We start from the raw sequence: 22,460 nt of genomic DNA, 5'->3' as shown, positions 1-22,460 counted from the left end.
ACCCACTTTATCCCTATTGATTGGCATATTCCTCTCACGGCTTAACTGTGTCCTTTTCATAGTTTTTAATTAAGGAAAACGATTAAAAAATGAATAAACGAAAACACCGGGAGCAAAGCTCTGAACGACAAAGTGAACTTCTGCAATCATAAGTTCAAACTTAAAATTGAGCCTTACTTCTTTGTTTGTGTGACCGAAAATAGTGAAGCATATGATTTCAGTTTCACTCATCATTCATACCATATGGGCTAAGAAACTTAACCAGAAAATAAAGGAATATCTAAGCTAGTTGAGACACATGACATAACCCACAAAAGGAAAGCGAAACATTTGTACAGGACCACAACTATAGTCACAACCATAGTCGACTAACGAGAGAGAGACGCATTTTAGTTTACAAAATTTGATTACTCGACAGCTACTCAAGGCAAATGGATTGCCCCCATACAAACAAATGGACTGTTATTATACATAACTACAACCCCAGAAATGCTCTGGTTTGGGAAGAGAATCTAATATATTCAACTCCCGCTGGCAAAAAGACCTTTGCATACATATGTGGGGGGATTCATTCTTAGTTCCAAAATTTGATGTCTTTGACTAAGGAGTATCCCCATTTTCAGAAAACGGGGTTTCAATCACCTTGACTTCTTTCCAAAACTTTTCATAGTAAGCTCAGGCCCCATACCAATTACCCAACTTCAGGCCCTGCCTCACTAGTCACACTGATCTTTAAGATATAGTACATGACCAGAGTGATGAATAGGCAATAAGCTGGCAGAGTCCAATGTGTTTGTATCCATGTGGTGAACCATTACCGTTCACAAAAAATGGGAGCACAATTGTTGGTGAACTACTCTCAATGCTCTATACAACTCGAACCCAAGTCCCACCACACATGGGACAGCCATATGCCCACCGGCTGATCCACCATACTTCCTTCTCATTTTGAGTGGCGGAAGGGTTGCCACCAGGTGAAGTAAAAGCTGAAGTCTGTCTCAAACATCTTATGCACTGCAAGAAACAGTCAACATCGTAAATTGAGAAACTAAACTTAGACTACAATCAAATTATCTTGTTACGCTACTCATATCAATGAGGTCTCAACAAAATATATAGGAATAAGACCATGTTTGCTTACCATTTGCTACTAAATAGAAGAGAGCAAATAAATTGAAACTAATGCTAAGCGGGATTAGACTAAATCTGGATGAAAAACAGGGTTCGAGTGAAGCTCGCTTTGCTTTGCTTTACTTTTCCCAAGATATACCACTCATTGGGTAGATATTGGACAAATTTACTAACTAATGATTATAGCAGATTTCATCAGAAAACCCAAGGACTGATCAGCAAGATAAAGTATGATGTGGCCTACAGCCTAATTTCCATTATTTGATCAACAATAAGTAGATTCTAAACCAACATACAAGTTGACCTCAGCAGCATTAAGTACACTCACCTACGAAAATCTAAGACGTGACATGAGGATACTAGATTGTACACATGTGAGTGAGTCATATACGGTAGGTAAAAAACTGAATTATAACAATTATCATTTGTTATGCAACACTCGAACATCGAAACGTTTTGATCTTAATAATTTAGCATTTTAAAATCACTTCTCGAAAAAACGATTCAGCATTTAAAAAACATAATTAGAACTTTTATGCAACATAGGTAGCAAATAAAACGTCTAAGACACAGAAATACTTCCAAACACAACGCAAAATAAAAAGACAAAATATCCCTAAACATTTTGGTGAAATTAATGAAAGTATCCGTATGATACGGTATTACAGGAAACTAAAATACCAAAACACCAAAACATTAAATCAATGAGACTTTTAGAAGAAGGAACTAAAGCCACATTGCAATGTTAGCATTACCTTACAATGGATTCTTACAAGAAATTTATGTCAACTTTATCCAAGTAAATATGTGCATAAATTTAAATGCTAGCGTTGACTTTTATTCTTCCCAAGTTAGGGACACTGGCCTAATTATCTCTCCAGTACACAATCCAACTTGCTTAATTATAACTTTATTTATGCCTTCATGCAAAGAGATGCAATAAAAAATGAACTATAACAGCAATAAATTGAATCTAGGAATAAATAGAGATCCAAATGTTTAGACAAACCTTATACCAAACTCCTTCAAGCCCGGTCTTCCAAACAGCTGTCACAACATCTCGTCGAGACCCCATTATACCAAGATATGCACCCAGGCCCACTGAAGTATTCAACCCAAAAGCAGCGTCTCGTTCTGACATCCTACGTTTCCTTGGCCACAAACCATGAGCTCCATAAGATACGTCACAGTTTTCTGATGAACTGCACTCAGTCAAGTCCCTTGATGGGCTAAGCTTAGAATTATCGTCCACGCCCCCCATATCTTCTGAATCAGACCAAGGTCCACCAAACATATTTCTCCTGTGCCATTCCTCAGCAGGTGGATGGAGCTCTAATTCACGCAATAGCAGCCCAGCAGCATCTGCACCTCTAGGGCGAGGCATATTCTGCAAGAAAAGGGAATGAGATGAGAAGAACTGTAGAAGTCTAAGAATTCTGGGGATTCCTACCCAAGCCTACATAAGTCGTTTTGTTTATGTTTGGTGTTTTTTTCCCAATAGAGGAGGTTTGATGTACCGCAGTGGCCCAATTGGAGTCGACAAATATAAACGGCTGATCCCAGCCCATCCGACAAATATTAAAAAAACAAAAGTTTCCTGTTATTTTCTTTCACATCTTATTTTCTTGTATAAGACATAATTAAAATAGGATGACTGGAATAGAGGAGCTCTACAGAAGTGCTATGCTATAGAAAGATACCTAACACAAGTTCTACAGAATGATTCACTAACAATGTTACATAGGGGTGTATGTTGCCCAAGATATTTACAAAATGAGTAGTAGAACTCTGTAACTGGTGCGATAGATACAATGGACTTGTTTGAATCCCTAGCTTTGTAGGTCTGACCAAGTCCAACTTATTATACTGTTCACAGTACCTTCTTGATACTCATTTGAGTAGTATTACCTAACCTTATCCCTAAAAAGAAGATGAATGTTGTAAAAATCCGGATGTGAAAATGGATATATGGTTATACAAGATTAGACAAGAGTTAGAAATGAATAAAGAGGATTTGGTCAAATCAATGTAGACCTCTCTCTAGTTGCACTAACCACACATGTTATTGATAAAAGGGAGAAAAGTTTTCTTAAAAAAACCTTAAAATTTTGCAAAATCCGTGGACTTAGTTGAGCAGATTTTTAAAAAATTGCTAATTTGCTTTAAAAGGCAAATTATTTAAACATTAAAATGAGATTTAGGATTGAATTGTAATTGATTGATATTTCCTTTCACATTGAAATCTAAGGTGCCGTTTATTAACATTTACCATGATTAAAAAGTTAGCATGTCCCTTAGTCAATCATCCATAATAATTTTCTCATATCTTTGTCATCAACGTTTCTCCAGATACAGGACTAGTTTTTGTTTTTTCCACAACTCATTCATGCAGTTCTACCAGCCATCCTTTAGAAACACATGCATACTGTTAAAGTGTGTGACCATCTCATCCAAAAGCTTAAATAGAACACATTTTCTTTTGATAAAATTATGTCTTCAACAGGCCTCCTCACGTGTGGGCCTGATTCTTTTTCATGAGCCAAGCACGTGAAAATTCTTTTTGATAATGGGTGACAGTGAGACTCAAACTCACAACTTCCACCTGCTTTCGTACCATATTGAGTGTGTGGCCACCTTATCTCAAACTTAAACAGTTAGAGCGAGCACACTTTTATTTCCTTATAATTCAACACATGTAAGTGATTTAACATATTATTGATGCTAAACATATATATATATACATATGCTTGCACTGTCAAAAGTAATATTCAACTATGGCATAGAGGACTGGAGCAGAACAATAATAGTATCTTTTGAAGGACTTCAAGTGGTATAGAAAGAGAATGGGACTAGAACCGTAAGGAGGAATATTATTGCAACAATTTGTGATAAACTGATGAACGGGTATAGAATGTTAGGAAGGAAGCTCCAAATACATATCTAGCAGCCAGAACAACAGGAATCATTACAGCTATAAATGTTGAGTTATGTAAAAAAAACAAAATGCAAGACATGTTCACTCTTACATGCATTGCACATGTACCTCAACAAATAGAACTAATGACAGTAGAATTACCTGCATGTGAGGTCCGAGGGAAGCTTCAACTACTTCTGGCAAAACAGTGTAGTTCCCATCAATGTAATGAAGGCGGACCTGAATGTTGCTGCTTCCAACCTGAGAAACTGGCAATGGATGCACCAAACCAGCAGTCCGACGACAAAGATCCATAAGAATAAGAAAGAGGACCCTCACCTGCATGACAGTTTCAATTTAATTAATATTTCATCCACATAGCGCATAAGTTCGCGACTTCAAACAGGGAAAGAATCTTATTTGATAAGTTCAAACAGAGAAAAAAAACTCAGATAGGCTTTCATTTTTTGTGGGGAAGGTGTGTGTGTGTGTGTGTTGGCGCTCCCCCCCCCCCCCCCAGGCGGGGGTGGTTGTAATCTGCTGAGAAAGAACCCCTTACCTCCTCATATGTGTATCCTTGACCAGCATTGCCAGAACCTATCCTAGACCGTTTAGATGGACCTTCTTCGGACCCCTTTGCTCCTGTCCCAACCTGACCACCTGGTGTTGGTTTTGCACCAGAGTTGGAATCTTCTGCTTTGCCTGGAATACTGGGTTGAGACTTTTGCATTGAAGAATCTGCATTCCTTTGAGCAGCCCCCATAAAACGCGGTAATTGTGTTCCACGGAAGAAAAAACAGAAATGCAAAAGTTGACATAGCCGATGCAGAAAATGGCAGTCCCCTATAAGCCTAACAGCCGGAGTTCCAGGGAAAGTGCCTGTGTTGATACTTATGGGCATAAAAGTAGAAGGACCAGTTATGGGGTTTGGGGCTGAACTAGGAACACTGTCGGCCGTACTACTAATTTTTGCAATAGCTCCTTGTACCCAAGCTTGCATCTGAGTGCTCCCAGTGGAACTTGCAGTACCACCCTGAGCACCTGAAAAGCATAGGTCCGTGGTTTAACTAAGAGAGAGGAAGTGAATTCTTGGATCCAGAAAGGGACATCCTTTAACAGCACATAATATAGCAAATTACACTAACCCTGAGAAGTCGCAGGAGATGTAACACTTTGAGTTGGACTAGTCACCATACTCCTACTCCCACCTGTACCAGCAGTAACAGCATGACTAGCCAATGTACGGCAGAAACTTGCGTAGCGTCGTAAACGCGTGATGAAATGGGAGGCCAGATCAAGTATAGCATCTACATATGCCTGAATTAAATCATCCCAATATTTGAGAAACTCAAACACAATGAAGACAGAAATAGAAGTATTTAGTCACACACAGAAAGATGACAATCACTAAGACATACTATTCACTTGTGGAGGCCTGTGGTTGGGGAGGAACACTGAACAAGTGAAAGTAAATACCTGGATACTTGGCACCAGTGCTGGTTCAACGGCCATCGCCTCAGGATCAATGCCAAACAGTGTCTCACTGGAAGCTTGCCATGGCTCTGGAACCAATGCTGATGGGTTTGTTAAAGCTGATTCAATCCCCTTGCCAAGCATATCTAGCAACAATCTTGCTTGCATGTCAAGCACCATTGCCCGGACTTCTTGAGCATTTGTACCTTCTAGAAGCCTGCATTTTATCCTGTCTAGGCTCTGCATTATATGGACCAGATCTATCAGAACTCAAAGAAATCCAAGAACGGGTCCCTGAGAGTGAACTTTGATGAAATAAACAAACAGGTTTAAAATTCAAGAACTACGTGTATGCAAGTGAGCACAGATTCACTGAAAGGAAAAGATGATCATATAATCTGACAAAAATGCACACACCACATGTATATACACTCACACAATCTTCCACATGACAGACTACTAGATTAATATTAAGTTGAGAGAAATAGAAAACCAACTGCATTGCATATCTATTTTAAGGACTTCACTAGAACTACAATACTTCGTTGTGTCATCTTCAAAAGATACACATTAACAACGGCATCTAGAAATTGGGTGTATAAAAGAAAGACTAGTTTTGTGGATCATTTTAATACATACAATTCTGTAACATTTGACTGTTTCTATGCCCTTCCGCAAGAGCTGTACTAAGTTTGATGCAACATGCAATTCCTTCTATTCAAATTCATTCAGATGTTCATTTTTCATTTATGGATCAAAAGCACAGAAAGAATTAGTAATTTCTCACAAGACATCTTCAGGCAGTGTCAGCCTTCTGCTAAAGAAATCATTTCCTCTCTTACTTCACATTCTCATTTCTCCATTGTTTTGACTTCTCACAATAACCTCTTCTCAATTGATGCAATCATTATCTTAATCTCACTTCAGTTTTCTGGATTTTTGTAAAGTTTCACTGTTCAGATACTGTCACATGGTGTATAAGTTTGGGGGAAAGGGTTCAGGAAGACCCCCCCCCCTCTTTCTCCTTGGCACCTACATCTTTAATGATAAGTAAGACCTCTGCAGATTGATTTAATTACTTTGTATCAAGGTTTTCATTATATAAAACTGTGTCCAAGATTTTTGTCATGACAGGATTCCACAGGGAGAAACGTATAAGTAATTTGACCATGCTATTTATTTAATAAGCAAAAAACACGTCTTTTGCATATCCTAACATGATATAATATTGTATTTTCTGATTGTATTCAAGAAAGCGCTGTAAATCATATATTAAAATAAGCAAATAACATCAAACAGAGGTTTGCACGTTCTCATGATATAAAAAAAATATTTTTTGATAAGGATATAAAAAAATTATATACTTAATCAATACAACAACTATGCTTCAACCCCAAACAAGTTACGGACTTGCAGTCGGCTATGTGAATCCTCACTTCTTCATTTAAGCTCAACTCATATCATCATACTAAATAAATAAAAGTGAAATAAGTTAAACACACACACACATATATAATAGAATTAATAATAATAACAATAATAATAATAATAAATAAATAAAAAGTTTCCTACAAGTCTAAAACCTGTTTCCAACCAGAAGATAGCACATATATGGATTTTTTCTTCCATTGTGCCCTATCTTTAGCCAAGTGTAATACACTGCTCCAAAATCTTCTCCAAAGCCTAATTCACACCCCCAACCCCACTCCTTCCCACAGAGATATGAATTCTCCATCCTGAGTAAGCGGAAGTCAGAATAATATCATGCAAGAGCAAAGCTCATACGGAGAAAGGCAAAGCATATAAAAGTATGAAGCAGAACGTGAAATCCAGTGTTCGATATTTGCACTAAATTGCTCTATATTACCAACAACAACATAATACCTAGTAATATCCCACACTGTGGGGTCTGGGGAGGGTAGTGTGTACGCATACCTTACCCCTACCTTGTGAGGATAGAGAGGTTGTTTCAAATAGACCCTCGGCTCAGGAAAGCATAAGCACCGCATTAATGAAAATATAAACAAGAAGAGAAAGTACCAAAAAGCCATATAAAAGCAGAATAAAAAACAACAAGACAGTAAGATGATCAACAATGAAAGAAAACAACGGTTAGTCATAAAAACCTACTACGAACAGAAAGCGAGACTGCGTGCCAATACTACTGTTATGAACACTCTAGACTACCTACTCTACTACCCTCAACCTCCATATCTTCCTATCCAGGATCACGTCCTCGATCAGCTGAAGTTGCGCCATATCTTGCCTAATCACCTCTCCCCACCTCTTCTTTGGCCTACCTCTACCTCTCTGTAGGTCCTCCAATGTCAACCTCTCTCACCTCCTCACCGGTGCATCTGTGCTCCTCCTCACATGACCAAACCACCTAAGCCGCGCTTCCCGCATCTTGTCCTCAATAGGGGCCACACCCACCTTGTCGCGAATAACCTCATTTCTGATCTTATCTAACCTGGTGTGCCCGCACATCCATCTCAACATCCTCATCTCTGCTACCTTCGTCTTCTGGACATGAGCGGTCTTGACTGGCCAACACTCAGCACCATACAATATCGTTGGTCTGACCACCACTCTGTAAAACTTACCCTTAAGTTTCGGTGGCACCTTCTTGTCACACAAAACACCGGAAGCGAGTCTCCATTTCATCCATCCCGACCCAATATGATGTGTGACATCTTCATCTATCTCCCCATCCCCATGAATAATAGACCCAAGGTACTTAAAACTCCCTCTCCTAGGGATGACCTGCGAGTCCAGCCTCACCTCCCCTTCCCCTCCTTGAGTCTTGCCACTAACTTACACTCCAAGTATTCAATCTTAGTCCTGCTCAACTTGAAACCTTAAGATTCCAGGGTCTGCCTCAATACCTCTAATTGCGCGTTCACACTGTCTCGCGTCTCGTCAATTAGTACAATATCATCTGCAAATAGCATGCACCACGGCACCTCCCCTTGGATGTGGCGCGTCAGTACGTCCATCACCAGAGCAAACAAAAAAGGGGTGAGTACCGACCCCTGATGCAACCCCATCATAACCGGAAAATGGTCCGAATCTCCACCCACCGTCCTCACTCGGGTCTTTACTTTATCATACATGTCCTTAACCAACCTAACGTAGGCAACAGGTACACCTCTAGCATCCAAACATCTCCACACCTCTACCATATGCAAGTCCTTCTTTCTCTCCCTATACCTCCGTCAAATTTGATACACCAGGATGATAATGTCCTCATTATGAAAATGATAGGCTTGAAGATAGATTTAAATAAAAGAAACATACCGGTCCATACTGCTGTCTATGCTGAGTTGAAGGAAGGGAATGGAAATCTGCATCCAGTACAGCAATGACACTGTTCAAAGCAACTGAAATAAAAGCACACATCATTAGTGATTGCCTGATCCTTCACGCACGCGCCTGATCCTTCCAGGATCATGTAGTCAAAATTACTCAAACAGAAAAAGGGCAGAGATCAACTGATAATTATTATCAAATCCTCAATTAAGAAAAAAGCAAGGCCAGGTGAAAGCTCAAACTCTAACCAAGGCCTGCAGCAGAACAGGTCAGACATTATATCAGGCTGAAGCAGAATCTCTTCAAACACCAATAAGAACTAAAGCTACTCATTTTAATAGACTTTGTGAAGATGGAGGACTTTCGGAAGACAAAACAAAAGGCACAACTGAGGATGTCATGGAAGAGGAATAGCCATCTTCAATTATTTCAGAGTCAAAGCAGAAGAAACAGAGGAAAACAGAGCATGTAAGGACCTATGGACCGATGGTACTCTTCAACTACACAAGAATTTCAACTAAAGATGCTATGTTTTTTTCCATTTTGCAGTTCCATGAAACACAAGAAAGGATCTTCCAGCAGAATGACCATGGATTAGACAAAAGATTACTGCTATCAGCTATGCTAGGAACATGAATGCAACTTTAAAGTGAAGATATGGCATTTCAATTCTTTAGGATACCATCTATTGCACAAGGGTGGGGGTTATGATACTTGAACCCGGAAATTAGTACAGAGAGAGACCTCAATAATTAAAACAGGAATGGAATTTTTAATTTCAAAGCTCTTCATGGCTTCTTATGATTTCATATTAACGCATCAAATAGAGAACAATCATAAATCCTATCATAGAGCTCCGCTGAAACCTGGTTAGATATCAGAGGTCTGAAATTCTATTTTAGCTCTTGATCACGATATCAAGTTTGAAGTACTTTCCAAATCCATTCAGCAGTTCAGTTCTAAATCTGCCAACAGATTAAGCTCTTACCAATACCATCCTCCGCAGCGCTTTGTGTGCATCCCACGGCATCCCACCAATCAACTTCAACCAAAAGACTCCACCAAAATCTTCCAATAGAAAGAAAAATATGTCATCTCTGGGAAGACGGTTTAATATCATAAACCAAATACTATCTAACTTTTTTTATAAGGTACCAATACTATTCTAACTAGATGTAATAACAGTCAGATTGAAATGTCTTAATTGAGCATATTAACATGATTCAAAAATTTTAAGTATAGTGCGCAATAGCACATGTACCTCTCAGCAATTGCACGTTCCCAATTCGCAGAGTTAGCTTTCACCTGATTACTTGGAACAGCAGGAGGAAGAACTCGAATAATCTTCAATATTGTACAATCTCTGCTGGTATCATGCCAAACAGAAGCTGAGCAGCAACTTGTTGAAGAGAAGGCAGGAGCAGAAATGGCAGATCCAACATCAATATGGTAGTTATCAACAGGGGTGAAGCTTGGACCTGAGAATACATGGACGCCACCTCGTAGAAAAGCGACAGCTATCTCACCACCATGAGCAGAATACACAATACGGGCAAGAGTTCTAACATCACTTGGAAGATCAAAGGGATCAAAACTAACCCTCTTTCCCATCTCCACACCAGAGTCAGCCATGTTTCTTCCATCAGAAACTGGTCCTGCTCCCACTGCTAGGGGTCTCTTAAAATCATTTCCTGCTGGGATACATTTAATTACTTTACTCACCCATACTGTCTGTTTTGGCGCCTGGCCACCAAAGCTGGATGTAGGATTTCCAAATATTTGGTGGAGGACAACATCCTCCACAGATGATTCCCAACGTTGAACCCTCCATCCTGTGATTGAAGGACCTTCATCGGGATCATAAGGCGACATGTACTGACCTACAGCAACAAAAAGAAAAAATATTAGCTAACAAATATAAACTTCTAAAAAGTTAGTGCCAGAAAGAAAACCAGATAAGGGAGAAAACCATCCTCACTAGAAAAAATTGAAGGGCAAAGAGGGACATTAGGTCCGTATCCGTACCCTCAACAATCACAACAGCTATAACAGAACCACCACGGGTCGGATCAAAAGCAACTGCAGTAACACCAGAACCCCATGTCGTGGTAGCTGTGGATTGAGCTGCTGCTTCAGGACTAACATATGCAGAAAAGTTGGAAACTGGTGAACAATGAAGTGCGACCATGTCACTGTAATGTTGCTCCGTTAGTTTTTTGCCTTGCTTAGCCTCTTGTAATAAATACTCCTGCCAGCTAAACAAATATGCAGCCAAAGGGGCAAATCCATCCCAAGAAGGTGGATTAAGGGACGGTGGAATCCCATTGCTCACACTTGTCTTTGGAGTTGCTTGAAATCCATTACCAGGGCCAGGTGTCACCTCCCAGACGACAACAGTTGATGGATTGACAATGGGAACTCCAGCAACATGCATTGCTCCAGAGTCTGTTATGATAGCATCAGCAGCCATGATGCCACTAGGACCCGCTCCCAATAGCCCTTTGCTTGTGCAAAACCATTTTGATGGTGTACCATTCTGATTAGGCGGCCATTGAGACCAATGGAGCTGAACAGACCCTGATGAGAAGACAGAGCATACACACAGAAAATTCGGCCATCCAGCTGCAATCAAAATTAAAATAAAATTAATTAAGGAAAAATTTCCATTAAAATTGATACTTTGAATATGAAGAACTCCACGGGCACATGATGGCAGAAGTAGCAGGATCAGCAGCAGAACAGCAGTGTAGTGCTTATGGGATTGACTGAGGTCGAAGGTCAATTATTTTAATATGGTATTAGAGCCAGACTCATCTCTATTCTTGGTTTACCCACCGTTGGGCCCCCATGTTGTGTTGTTCACGTTCCAAATATCCTGTCTTGGGCATGCAAGAGGGTATTAGAGTTCCATATTGGTTGAGAATATGAGCTGTCTCCCCATATGGTCTTGGGCAATTCTCGCCTCATGAGCAAGTATTTGGGATTGAATTAGGCCCAAAGGTCCAGTCTTAACAACCTTAAACGTTGGGGTACGCCATCTGGAGTCGAGCATCCCCTGCCACTGGTAAGGCAGTTTCAATGCGCCTTGGGTTCATTTGAGGTTGCTCAAACCTCGAAGCTAAGCGAAATATAACCATACTTCTCCTCACTTAGGTAGAGCTTCTGTCTAGGCACCAAGATGCTAAGGATGTGCCCCACACCTATGGACTACTAAAACGAGCAGTACTGAACAATAACTATTTCACTTAATTATAATTTCATCAATTCCTTTATCCACATAATTGTTGTTTGTGAATATAGTTATTATTTTTGAATTACATATATTTTTTTCTTTTACTTTTCTTCAGTTGTGCACTTTTTCATAAAGCTCGCGCTTTAATTGAGCTATATGCATTACTTGCACTTTGTGCTTAAAGCCCAGCAGATATCAATGCTTTTTTTTGGTTTTTGCCTATGACAACATTGCTTGTAACACGCACCATAAATGTTTTTGAATCACTTTACATATATCCCTACTAACTACTCATTTGATGGAACATATATAAAAAGAGATAGAGAAACAAGGAACCTACCTGGAGATTGTGGTTGCTGTGAAAGGAATTTCTCCTCAAATGTTGACTTAGCGGAACCACCAGTTCTTGTTGAAAGCCACCTATACTAATGTTAGGTAAAACAAAAACAAGATATGAACCAATCGAATTATGCAAATTCTTAAATTCAAATTTCGAGATATCATAACAATTGCATACCGGAGAAACTCCTGATAACCACTTTGTAACAACTGCAATATCTTGACGCCATTCATACTCTCGCTGCCAACAACTGGCATCTCGTACCAGATTAGCTGGACCCTGAGTAACCAAGCATACATGTTAGGTAAGAATACTTTTTTGAAGCAACAATATAGAAATATTCATGAACGTGTAGCATATGGGAAAAACCAAGACTCAATCAGGTATTGGCTACCAGGTGTGACATGGAAAAAGTGAGAAACCCCACACCAAGAACTTGCAAGTCACCGAAAATACATGCAAACAGAAAGTGAAGAGGGCAACAGAATGCACTATAATCCAGAAAACCAGCATACTTGAGAAGTCTGAGTCCAGATTGTTATTCTCCCATGAAAGTTAGCTATGAGCAGCGCACGCGGACAAGAAGTAGGAGACCATTCAATGAATTGGACAGAATCACGAGGGGAATCTGTAGAACATAAAAAGTTGTAAAATACGAAATATCAAAAACATACCACCAGCCATAGATGAAAGGTAACCAATTCTGCACAAAAGTTAAAGGTGTGCATCTCTTTAGACAAAATTCAGTTCAGTGCAACAACAACACGATGTACCAGAATTTTTAGGGCCCATTAGTTATGTGAAAAAAAACGCCTACCCATTAGAAATTAAAACAGCCCAAGTGCTCTCGAAAAGACACTCGGTTGTTTCAAACAGTCAAACGTGGGCTTCAAGGGTGTTTCTTAACTACATGCAACCATTTTCTAATCCAACGCAATCTTGTAAAAATCAATTAACTGCATTTTCAATGAATAGTTCTGAATAATATGCCATAAGGTCTTAGCTTGATTCAGGCTTTGCGTGGAAACTAGAAGGATCATTTTTGTCGAAATGCAATTGTACCAGATATTTATGATCATTAAGATAATTCAAATGTTCGGTTCAATTGGAAACTCCCAGATATTTTAGTATGAACACTGATTAGCAATCTAGCACACATGCCAGTAGATGTATGTCGGAAAAAAAAATTTGAAAAGAACCAATCTCAAAAACAAATGAAAAGACCATCAGAATTCTTCAATACTCTGAAGGTACAATCTATATGTTACTCAGAAAGTTGAAAACTTAATTAGTTGCCCCTACATGAAGAGCTGTTTATCCACCACAGCTTTGCATTGCACCATCTGTTATATATTCTTCTATTCACTATTTCTAAAATATCTCTGATTTTCCTTCTATTTGCAAGAAAATAAAAAAAGGAAAAGAAAATCCCATTCATAAAAGACTGCTGACTCTAAAGCAGCGAGCCTCATATTTGAGGTTCTAAATGCGTTCGCAAAAGGAAGACAAATCCTTGGCCATTACAAAGGTGAGTACAAATTGCAGCTATTCAATGCACATAAACAGAAAAAATGAACGAGTAACAAAGTTGGCCAAATAAAACCTCCAATTAAGGCACTCAAGCTTCAGAACATGCAACAATATTACCCCAGTAATCAATACCGGAAAGTTATTTTACAATACCTGCTATAACATTGAACACAGTGCACTCAGTTGGTCGCTCTGGGATGACTATATGTATAGGGATCCAGAAAGGTGGGTTTGCATTTGAACTACAAAAAGTTAGACACTAATAAGAAGAAAATAATACATGCAAAGAAATAAAGTGATATCTCGAGAATTTGACTACATTGAATTTGTTGAAAATTTGCACAGCCTTCGCATTTTTAGTGGAAACACTGAAAAAGTTCTTGATAGCCAAGCGCAATAAATTACAGTGTGCTGAAATAATTTGAACAAATTATACCACTTACTATGATGGAAATCAAACCTCTAACCTTGGAATCCTTGCACATGTTTCGGAAGCACAAGCTATTGCATTTAGCTTGCCGCACCAAGCAACAGCACTGAGAAAACAATCAAACAAACAAGTCAGAAACAAAAGACAATAAATCTACCCATTTGAAATGAAAGCTTAAGCAATTACCAGAGGAACAAAGAGACTGACTGACTGACAAGCAGGGGGGAGGGGGAGACTATCTGACTGTTGGAGAATGGAAATAACATGAAAGGCATGCTCTTGATAGCAAATTGAAGGATATACACATTCTTGATAGCGAATTGAAGGGCATACACATAACATTAGATGTATGATGAATCATGAAAACCCAAGCATCAGTAGTTGAATAGCAAAATAGACGTCATCATTTACATGTTGATACAAGATGGAATTTCAGGCTCACCTCCATCATAGCAGCATTGAAAGGAAAAAACATTCTTATAACGACAAGTATAAGTGTATAATAATGTGCACAAGCACTATCTGCAATGTCAAAAATTGAATAACTATCATGGAGACAAAGCTCCAACACCCCGGGGTTTGAACATGGCATAGCCTAATATTGGTCCAACATAGTTATGGCAGATGTGATTTATCAAGTGAAATCAGACACATGCCTACTTTATTGCTTAATGCCTAACATTCTAGAGAGAGATGGGGCTAGTGATATTAAACATATCAGGCATATCCGATTGCAGGGACTCCTGTGAGACAATAGCCAAGCTTTTTTCTCTTATATTAAGAATAGCGCTTATGGGGATTTTTATCTGGCACAAAAAAGGCATTTGTGGGACAAAACAAACTTAGATGCTACATTGCAAGTTGATCTTGAGCATGCTTATAGTTACATTAATATGCCACCCTTGATATCATATGGCATTTGGGAGAAGACGGATCTGACGAACTAGATGATGTCTTTCCACAATTAAATTCTCTATTCTCATCCTATCAAGTCTATTCATTTCCTGCGTGTTCTTCATCCAAGCCCCATAATACTTCTAAAGCTGTGTTTTTAAAGATGAAAATGCAAAAGAAAAAATTATCTATGGAGCTATAAGCAAAAAAGCGAAAAGCAAAGTGTATGCTCTTTCGAAGTCAAACTTCTCTTAATTTTTTGAAGATACAGATATTACCTGACTTCAACACTTGTAACATCAGATTGAATTGAACTTACTAATTTCAGCATTGATCGTACAATAGTGAGAATTTTCTTTTTATCAAGACGATAGTGACAATATTAGCACAACTTGTAGTATTAAAAATAATTAAAATGCAGCTTCAACAAGGTCATGGAAAGATAAATTTCAATTGCAAAATTTAAAATTCAATATTCGACTAACCAATGATTGAAAAAGAATTTCTTTGCAGCATTCAGTTTCAAGTTTAATTAGTTTAACAACTGTACCTAAAGAGTAGGAAAAAAAGAAGAAAAGGGAAGTTCCCTATTGGAAACAGCAGAAGAATTCGAAGTGCATCACTCCACACATGAGGTGATAACCCCTCACTTCAATTGTTTTGTTGCTCAATGGCTTTGACGATAATCTTAAGCAGCTGCATATATTTGTTTGCTGCTGACAAAAAAAACATTTGTTTACTGCTACCAACAACTGGTTGAAGCCAACTTCCATATAATTCTTTATTAATCTTCATATAATATATCTAATTGTCAATCCAAATGAAGATCAAACAACCCCACCCCCAACCGAATACCAAAAAAAAGGATGATAATGAGTGAGCAAAAGAGTGAGTTATTCTTCATGATTGATCTAGCAACCATAGCCGCTAGACCATAATTGGTTCACTCATTAGGTAAATATTCATTATGTGGTCATGGTTGCTCCTTAAGACAGTGACTTGATTGATTCTCTGTCTACTAAACAGTTCCCTGGTTGAAGAAGATATAAATGTTTTAATAAGTTTAGGATTAGGATCAGTAAACTCTTCTTTTCTTATATAGAAGCAACAACTTTTTCACCACTCAACTTCTTCAATCGTCCAGGAAATCTTGTCTTTCACTTTCATGTTCTTTTACAATAACCTCCAAGATATGCCACAATCACCCTTCCTATTCTTGGTTTTTCCATAACAAACTAAGGCACTGATACAAAAAGGAAGGAGAACTCCTTTCCCTGTTCTCCGAGTCAAGACCAGTCTACACCATCATAGCAACTAGCAAACATGGTCACAGGAGTCGGAAATTTAAAAAACAAAAATAGATCTATTGGCAGCCAATACACTCAGTTCATACAGGAGATAAGATTTTTTGATGAAATTGATAGGTAGCTACACAACTCAGATATGTTGGAAGGTTAGTCTTCACAAAATGTATGTTCTAAGCACTTCTCAAAAAAAAAAAAAGATATCCTTCTAAGAAAATGTATGTTCTTAACATTACAGTGTGGATATGCAGAGAGATGTTAAACCAGGAACCTTCACCACTTTATGCAATGTAGCGAGATTTATTACTTCTCTGTTAGGAATAAATAAGAAAAAGAAAAGAGGTGCACCCAAGGGTGTCACCTAGAGGTCAATCAAGTGGGTTGAGAAACCTGAGGTCTCAAAGTTCCAGTCCCAACGGAGGCAAAAACATCTTCCCATCTATCCAAGCCTTGGTAGATAGAGTTACCCGATACTTGTATTGGTGGGAGGTAGCAGGTACCCTGTGGAATTAGTTGAGGTGTGCGCAAGCTGGCCCGACAATTATAAATTAAAACAATTATAATGGGGGGAGGGGGGGTTTACTTTCATCTCTTCTATATCAAGAACTCTCGTCTCTTGTTAAAAATACTTAATCTATCGTCTTACTACCCCACTGAGAAAGAAAAGATGAATACCCCATTGAGCACATAAGATGCTATGGCAGAGACCAGAGGAAATATAAAAAATTTCCACACTAGTATGTTTCAAATACTGAAACTAGGATAATTTCAAATACCAGGATAATTCTCTCTCTATCCAGAAATCACAGATGTTTTGATGAAATATCAACTGCTAACCACTCACTTAAGGCTAGATGTCTTTTACTTTTACTTGTATTTTAGTTGGCAAAATCTTTCTGTTGTAACTTGCCCTATAGATATTTTTTTGAGAAAGGGTAAAAATTTTATTCATCGGTTTTCAATCAGCACCCAAAATAATGTTGGTATCTAATACTTACAAGAAGAAAACGCTTGCAATTCTTACAAGGAGTCATAAAAGTCAAGCAATGATTCTGCATCATCTACCAGCTGTTAAAATTAGAGGAAACTTGCCCTATAAATATTCTGGACTTTCTCAGCTCCCTAGCAGTCTAGGCATATGTACTGGAGCTGTTTCTTCTTTTTGAAGTCCTTATCTTTGAAACTTGCATCTTCTTGATGCCAGTCAAAGAAACTATTTACTTAATCAAAAAAAAAAATCTCTGTATCCAGAAAATGAACAGAGAGAATCAAAGAGCTTTAGGAACAATGAACACTGAAACTAAAAGAATACATCAAAGTTCCTTCTATCGTTCTTAAGACCATATTGAAAATGCAATTTTGTTTTTTCTCATTTCTTCCACATTCTAGTGAAGAATTTAATTCAAATAAAGCAGATTTTTGTCTAATTTCGTTATGCATAGGTGAATTACTGCATATATGAACAAAATATACTGTGCAATTCCTTATGATATATCTGGAAGTTAAACTTTTAGCTAGATGATTACGAGGAGCCAAATGTCTTAGTAGTATGGTCTAGGTAGGAGACAAATGGTCGGACTAACAAGTCAACACTTTGATTAGCCCCCTTGCTATCATTGAAGCAGTGTTCGATACTCTGCAACTTTAGAACTCAATTGAGTGACTTTCACCAATTCAAAAGTTAAACTGGGACGTCCCAGCATGTTTTCGATATTCAGCATAACTAACCCCTTTTAACTATGTAATACTCAATAAATGACTAATGATAATTTTTCCTGCTTTTTCCTTCTCAAAAAAATATTTTTTTCTGCTTTTCTCAAATTTGGTCATTTCCTTGCTTCTTTAGCTTCATTACAAATGTTCAAGCTAAATTTGATAAAAGAGAACCACTCTAATCAAGGTAAAATTATTATTATCCTCTTCTAATTAACTTCTCCAGTATGAGCTTCACATCTTATGTAAACTCACATTGCTGGTATAAGACTAGTCAATTTATGATGATCTATTGTTAAAGGCGCAATTAACTCCATAGGAGACAATATGAGCAAAAGACAGGAATCCCTAAATCCCGCAGGAAAGAAGTAAATACAAGTGTATTCCCCCTACTCGCTTAAGCTTTTAGATTAGATGGTCAGGCGTTTCAACATCTATCACATCATAGGAGATTCGTGTAGCCGGAACTGAGACCTAGTTATTATTGTTGTTTTATTCTCACTAAGATTACAGAAATATACAAAGAAGCTGTGATCACATCAGAAAAATTCAGCAATGAAAAAGAATCACCTGAAATTGCGGCAAAGTTCAGGAACACTCATTTTATGAAGCAAATTGGACCTAGGTTGTTTAAGCCTAATGCAAAAAACGGTAGCAGGATTCACAGAATCCTCCTCCATGGGATCGTCGTTGTCGACAGAAGAAACCTCCTTCTCAGTCGCCACGATTGCAGCCCTCGGGTGATCGTCTTCACCAGTATCAGGTTTGTCCTGAACCTTATTAGAAGCTTCGAGAGAATTCGTAGTAGTAATAGCAGAAGAAGACTCCTCTTCAGAGTCTTTAACAGCAACAGGTGGAGGAGGTGGTGGTTGTAGATTATTCATTTGAATAAACCAAAAAGGTACAAAAACCCTAATTAATTTATATATTTTTGTTGGAATTGTATACGTATATAGTGAGAGAAACAAGTTAGAGAGAGAAGTGGGTGGCCTAAAGTCTTAACAATTGAAGGCGACAGGAATCACTATAGTGTGCGAGTGTGTGTGTGGGGTTAGGGTTTGCGTTGGATCGGAGAAATTGGGGGGAATGTGAAGTCACTCACAACAAGTGACGAGATTCCAGGTGGTGGAATTGTTTTAGCTTTTCTTTTAAGCTGGTGTCAGTGTTTTATTACCACAGCATTTTTAAGGCCAAACTCGCCCAATCGCTGCTTGTTTTCTGTTGTTTCTAAAATTTTTGGCTCAGTTGGCTGAGTGGGGCGTTGGTGCTGCTCTTGTGATTGGGCAGGTTTCATATAATAGTGGTAACAATATGTACTGTACCCCTGCTTTGTCTCTAACTTGCAAGTACCAACACCAATAACAACAACTCAGTATAATCCCACTAGTGGGGTATGAGTAGGGTGTTATTTTCAATAGACCTTCGCCGTCCTTCCCTCCAAGAACTCCCCACCTTACTCTTGGGGTGACTCGAACTCAGAACCTCTTTGTTGAAAGTGAAGGTTGCTTGCCGTCAGAGCAAACCCTCTTGTCCTATACATCTCCAATTTTAATCAGATTATTTTTTTTCCTTAAATAAATTCCTTAAATTCTTTCATAAGCTACATAATTAAGTGTATCAGAAAATAAACTTTTTTTCCTTGATGTCATATTAACAAATATTTTTCATATTTATCGCATTCATTTGCTAGAAATTAAAATAATATGTATAATAGTGGTCTTGTTCATATCAAGGCTAACTTTTAACTTCAACAAATATTTACAATCTTAATAGTAACCTTATACGAACAAAATTGTATTATGTCCTGCTCTTTGATAAGTTTAACATAAGTAGTTATTCCGTGTTAGAAAAATAGTAGATATGATATCTCAAAGGAAGTGTCCGGATTCATATTTTCTAAAACTGTCTAGATTCATTTTGTTGGACATTTAGTGTCTTTATTATTTCATATAATAATGGGTCATTATTCTATATTTGTAATTGTTGGACCATTATTCACTCATTATAACATCTTGATTTCCTTCGCTTATACACATTCTTTTGTGGTAGAGACTAAGTATATAGAAAACGCTCTCCTTCCTTTTGTTGGATTTTCTACCAAGAATAAATCTTTGTTAGTTTCTGCTCCTAATTTTATACTATAAGAGCTTGTTGAATCCTAACAAGGTGAAATATCCTTAAGGACAGAGTCTTTGACACGCTTCAAGCTTAAAAGAATTTCGTAAATGTTTTGTGATCAAGTATTTTCCGTAAGATTTACAATAATCTTAAGGATATTTTACTTTGTTATTATGGAGAATACTACTTATAGAATTTTGATGGACTTTAAAAACATACGGTAATATCTTCTGCTTGATAGGTTATTGCGTAACATTATATCTAAGTGTCAGATATGCATAATTGAACTAATACCTCCTCAACATTTATTCTTTCATGATTATTCTCGTGAGAATATAATTGGCAAATAACTCTGGCCTTAAGATGATACATATAATCTCCTTCTAATTTTATTAGTGTTTCGGGTTGTGCGTTATTAGATGTAGTGGATTTGTAGCGTGTTATTATGTATGTGCATTTTGTATTGTGAAAGAAAATGCACGTTATTTTTTTTTAAGTCTTATAAGAGATGCTTTTGTAGTTCTCTTTATCTTGAGTGTTTTAAATTTTCTCTCTTAACATTTTAAAGAGGCAATATGTTATGGTAAAACTTAATCATTTAATGCATCAATATTTTACCGTTTACTTATGTTTCTAGAGATCATGAATGACCAATTGAGTGCTGCTAGATATGACTTTATTAAAATGGTTATTATACATATATCTAAAAGAACTCATGTATGTATATTATTGACAATTGCTTTTGTCCGCCCTTAAGTCGTTGACAATAATAATTTAATGTCAATATAGAAGAGCCTTACGAAATTTATGATTCTTGTGGCGACAAGTATATATATCGAAGAACCAAAGTATATTGCATTTTGGTGAAAGTACTTTGTGTTCTAAAAATAATATTTCTTTATCCCTTGATCATTTGGGTGAATATTTAATAATGACTAATTTTTCTTCATATAACTAAGAGTTATTTATTTGAGATCAAACTTTATTGAAAATAATTATTATTTTGTGGGGGCACACTAAGCCATTATATATTTTTCAATGTAGAAGAGGATTCGATAGAAATGATAATCCTGCAAAGTCAAAAATAAATTTAACTAAGCGGATGATATAATCGTTGTGGTCATTTCTCAAGCCGATCTTATGTCTCACGACCCAATTCTATTATAGGTCGTGAGGGCGCCCAACGTCGCCGCTAGGCAAGCTAACAGTGAACTAACTAGGGAATTTCTCTTTTTAATAAATTTTAACGTAATTAAACTTTCCTTAATTTAAAAGATTTAAGAAATACAGATTTAAAATAAATAAAACGGAAGCAACTGAGTGCAATCATAACCATAGAATGAACCAAAATCACAAGTCTACTAGTGTGTGCCAAGACCCGGTGTCACAAGAGTATGGGCTACTAGTAGAATATACAAAAGATTACTACTCTACTGTTTCAAAATGAAATAGACAGGACAATAACAAAAGAAAGACTCTGGCTGCTGCAGAACGGCTCAGAAGGCAGCTCATCGTGTAGTCTCATAACAGGAATCGAGCATGCGCGCCGGACTGATACCCAGATGCACCTGCCTCAGATCCTGCACATTAAGTACAGAAGTATAGCATGAGTATATAAACAACATGTACCCAGTGAGTATCCAATCTAACCTCGAAGAAGTAGTGACGAGGGGTCGACTTTGACACTTACTATGGGCTAACAATAATATGTAAAATTTATAATTTAAGCATGGATTACATGAAAAATATTGAAAACTCAATAACAGGAGATAGTAAGCATTCCTTTCGCAAATATTAAGTCCTGAATTTATTTTCATCATTTAATAATCTACATCTCGAGTCAATGTTGGCAACATCAATTATAAATAGTCCCAAAGATTTATCATGCGCAATTTATACCGAGGTCGTTCGGCCCGATCCAACATAAAGTATTTAAACTGTGCACTGCTGAGGGTCGAACAACACGAACCATAGATGCATCTATCTGCTGCCGAGGCGTTCGGCCCGCTCCACGAAAAGAAACACTTTATAACAGCCAATTCAAGATTTATTAAGAGGCAATTATTTTAGGA

The 22,460-nt window shown here is 37.7% G+C and overlaps 1 protein-coding gene across 3 annotated transcripts; it reads right to left on the bottom strand.

Annotated features, from left to right (window-relative positions):
* Positions 1-277: 277 nt before the first annotated feature.
* Positions 278-19,555, bottom strand: LOC107804334 (mediator of RNA polymerase II transcription subunit 16-like). Of its 3 annotated transcripts, none has more exons than XM_075234857.1 (16): positions 18,841-19,555; positions 14,397-14,465; positions 14,083-14,171; positions 12,915-13,027; positions 12,577-12,678; positions 12,400-12,484; positions 10,853-11,449; positions 10,089-10,707; positions 9,816-9,895; positions 8,816-8,898; positions 5,522-5,758; positions 5,191-5,362; positions 4,605-5,086; positions 4,208-4,384; positions 2,141-2,518; positions 278-1,014 (listed from the first exon to the last, which is right to left on the bottom strand). In XM_075234857.1, exons 1-16 carry the CDS (start codon positions 19,152-19,154, stop codon positions 868-870), a joined length of 3,744 nt encoding a protein of 1,247 aa, XP_075090958.1. In that variant the 5' UTR covers positions 19,155-19,555; the 3' UTR covers positions 278-867. The 3 variants fall into 3 exon arrangements, with proteins under 3 accessions (XP_075090958.1, XP_075090959.1, XP_075090960.1); XM_075234858.1 differs by having other exon boundaries at positions 12,400-12,479; positions 18,841-19,530; XM_075234859.1 differs by having other exon boundaries at positions 12,400-12,479; positions 14,373-14,465; positions 18,841-19,472.
* Positions 19,556-22,460: the final 2,905 nt, after the last annotated feature.

The sequence above is a fragment of the Nicotiana tabacum genome, chromosome 17 (assembly GCF_000715075.1).
Source record: "Nicotiana tabacum cultivar K326 chromosome 17, ASM71507v2, whole genome shotgun sequence".
In the NCBI taxonomy this organism is placed as follows: Eukaryota; Viridiplantae; Streptophyta; class Magnoliopsida; order Solanales; family Solanaceae; genus Nicotiana; species Nicotiana tabacum.
The sequence above is the reverse complement of the archived record's forward strand: the minus strand, read 5'-3'. Positions and strand labels throughout refer to the sequence as shown.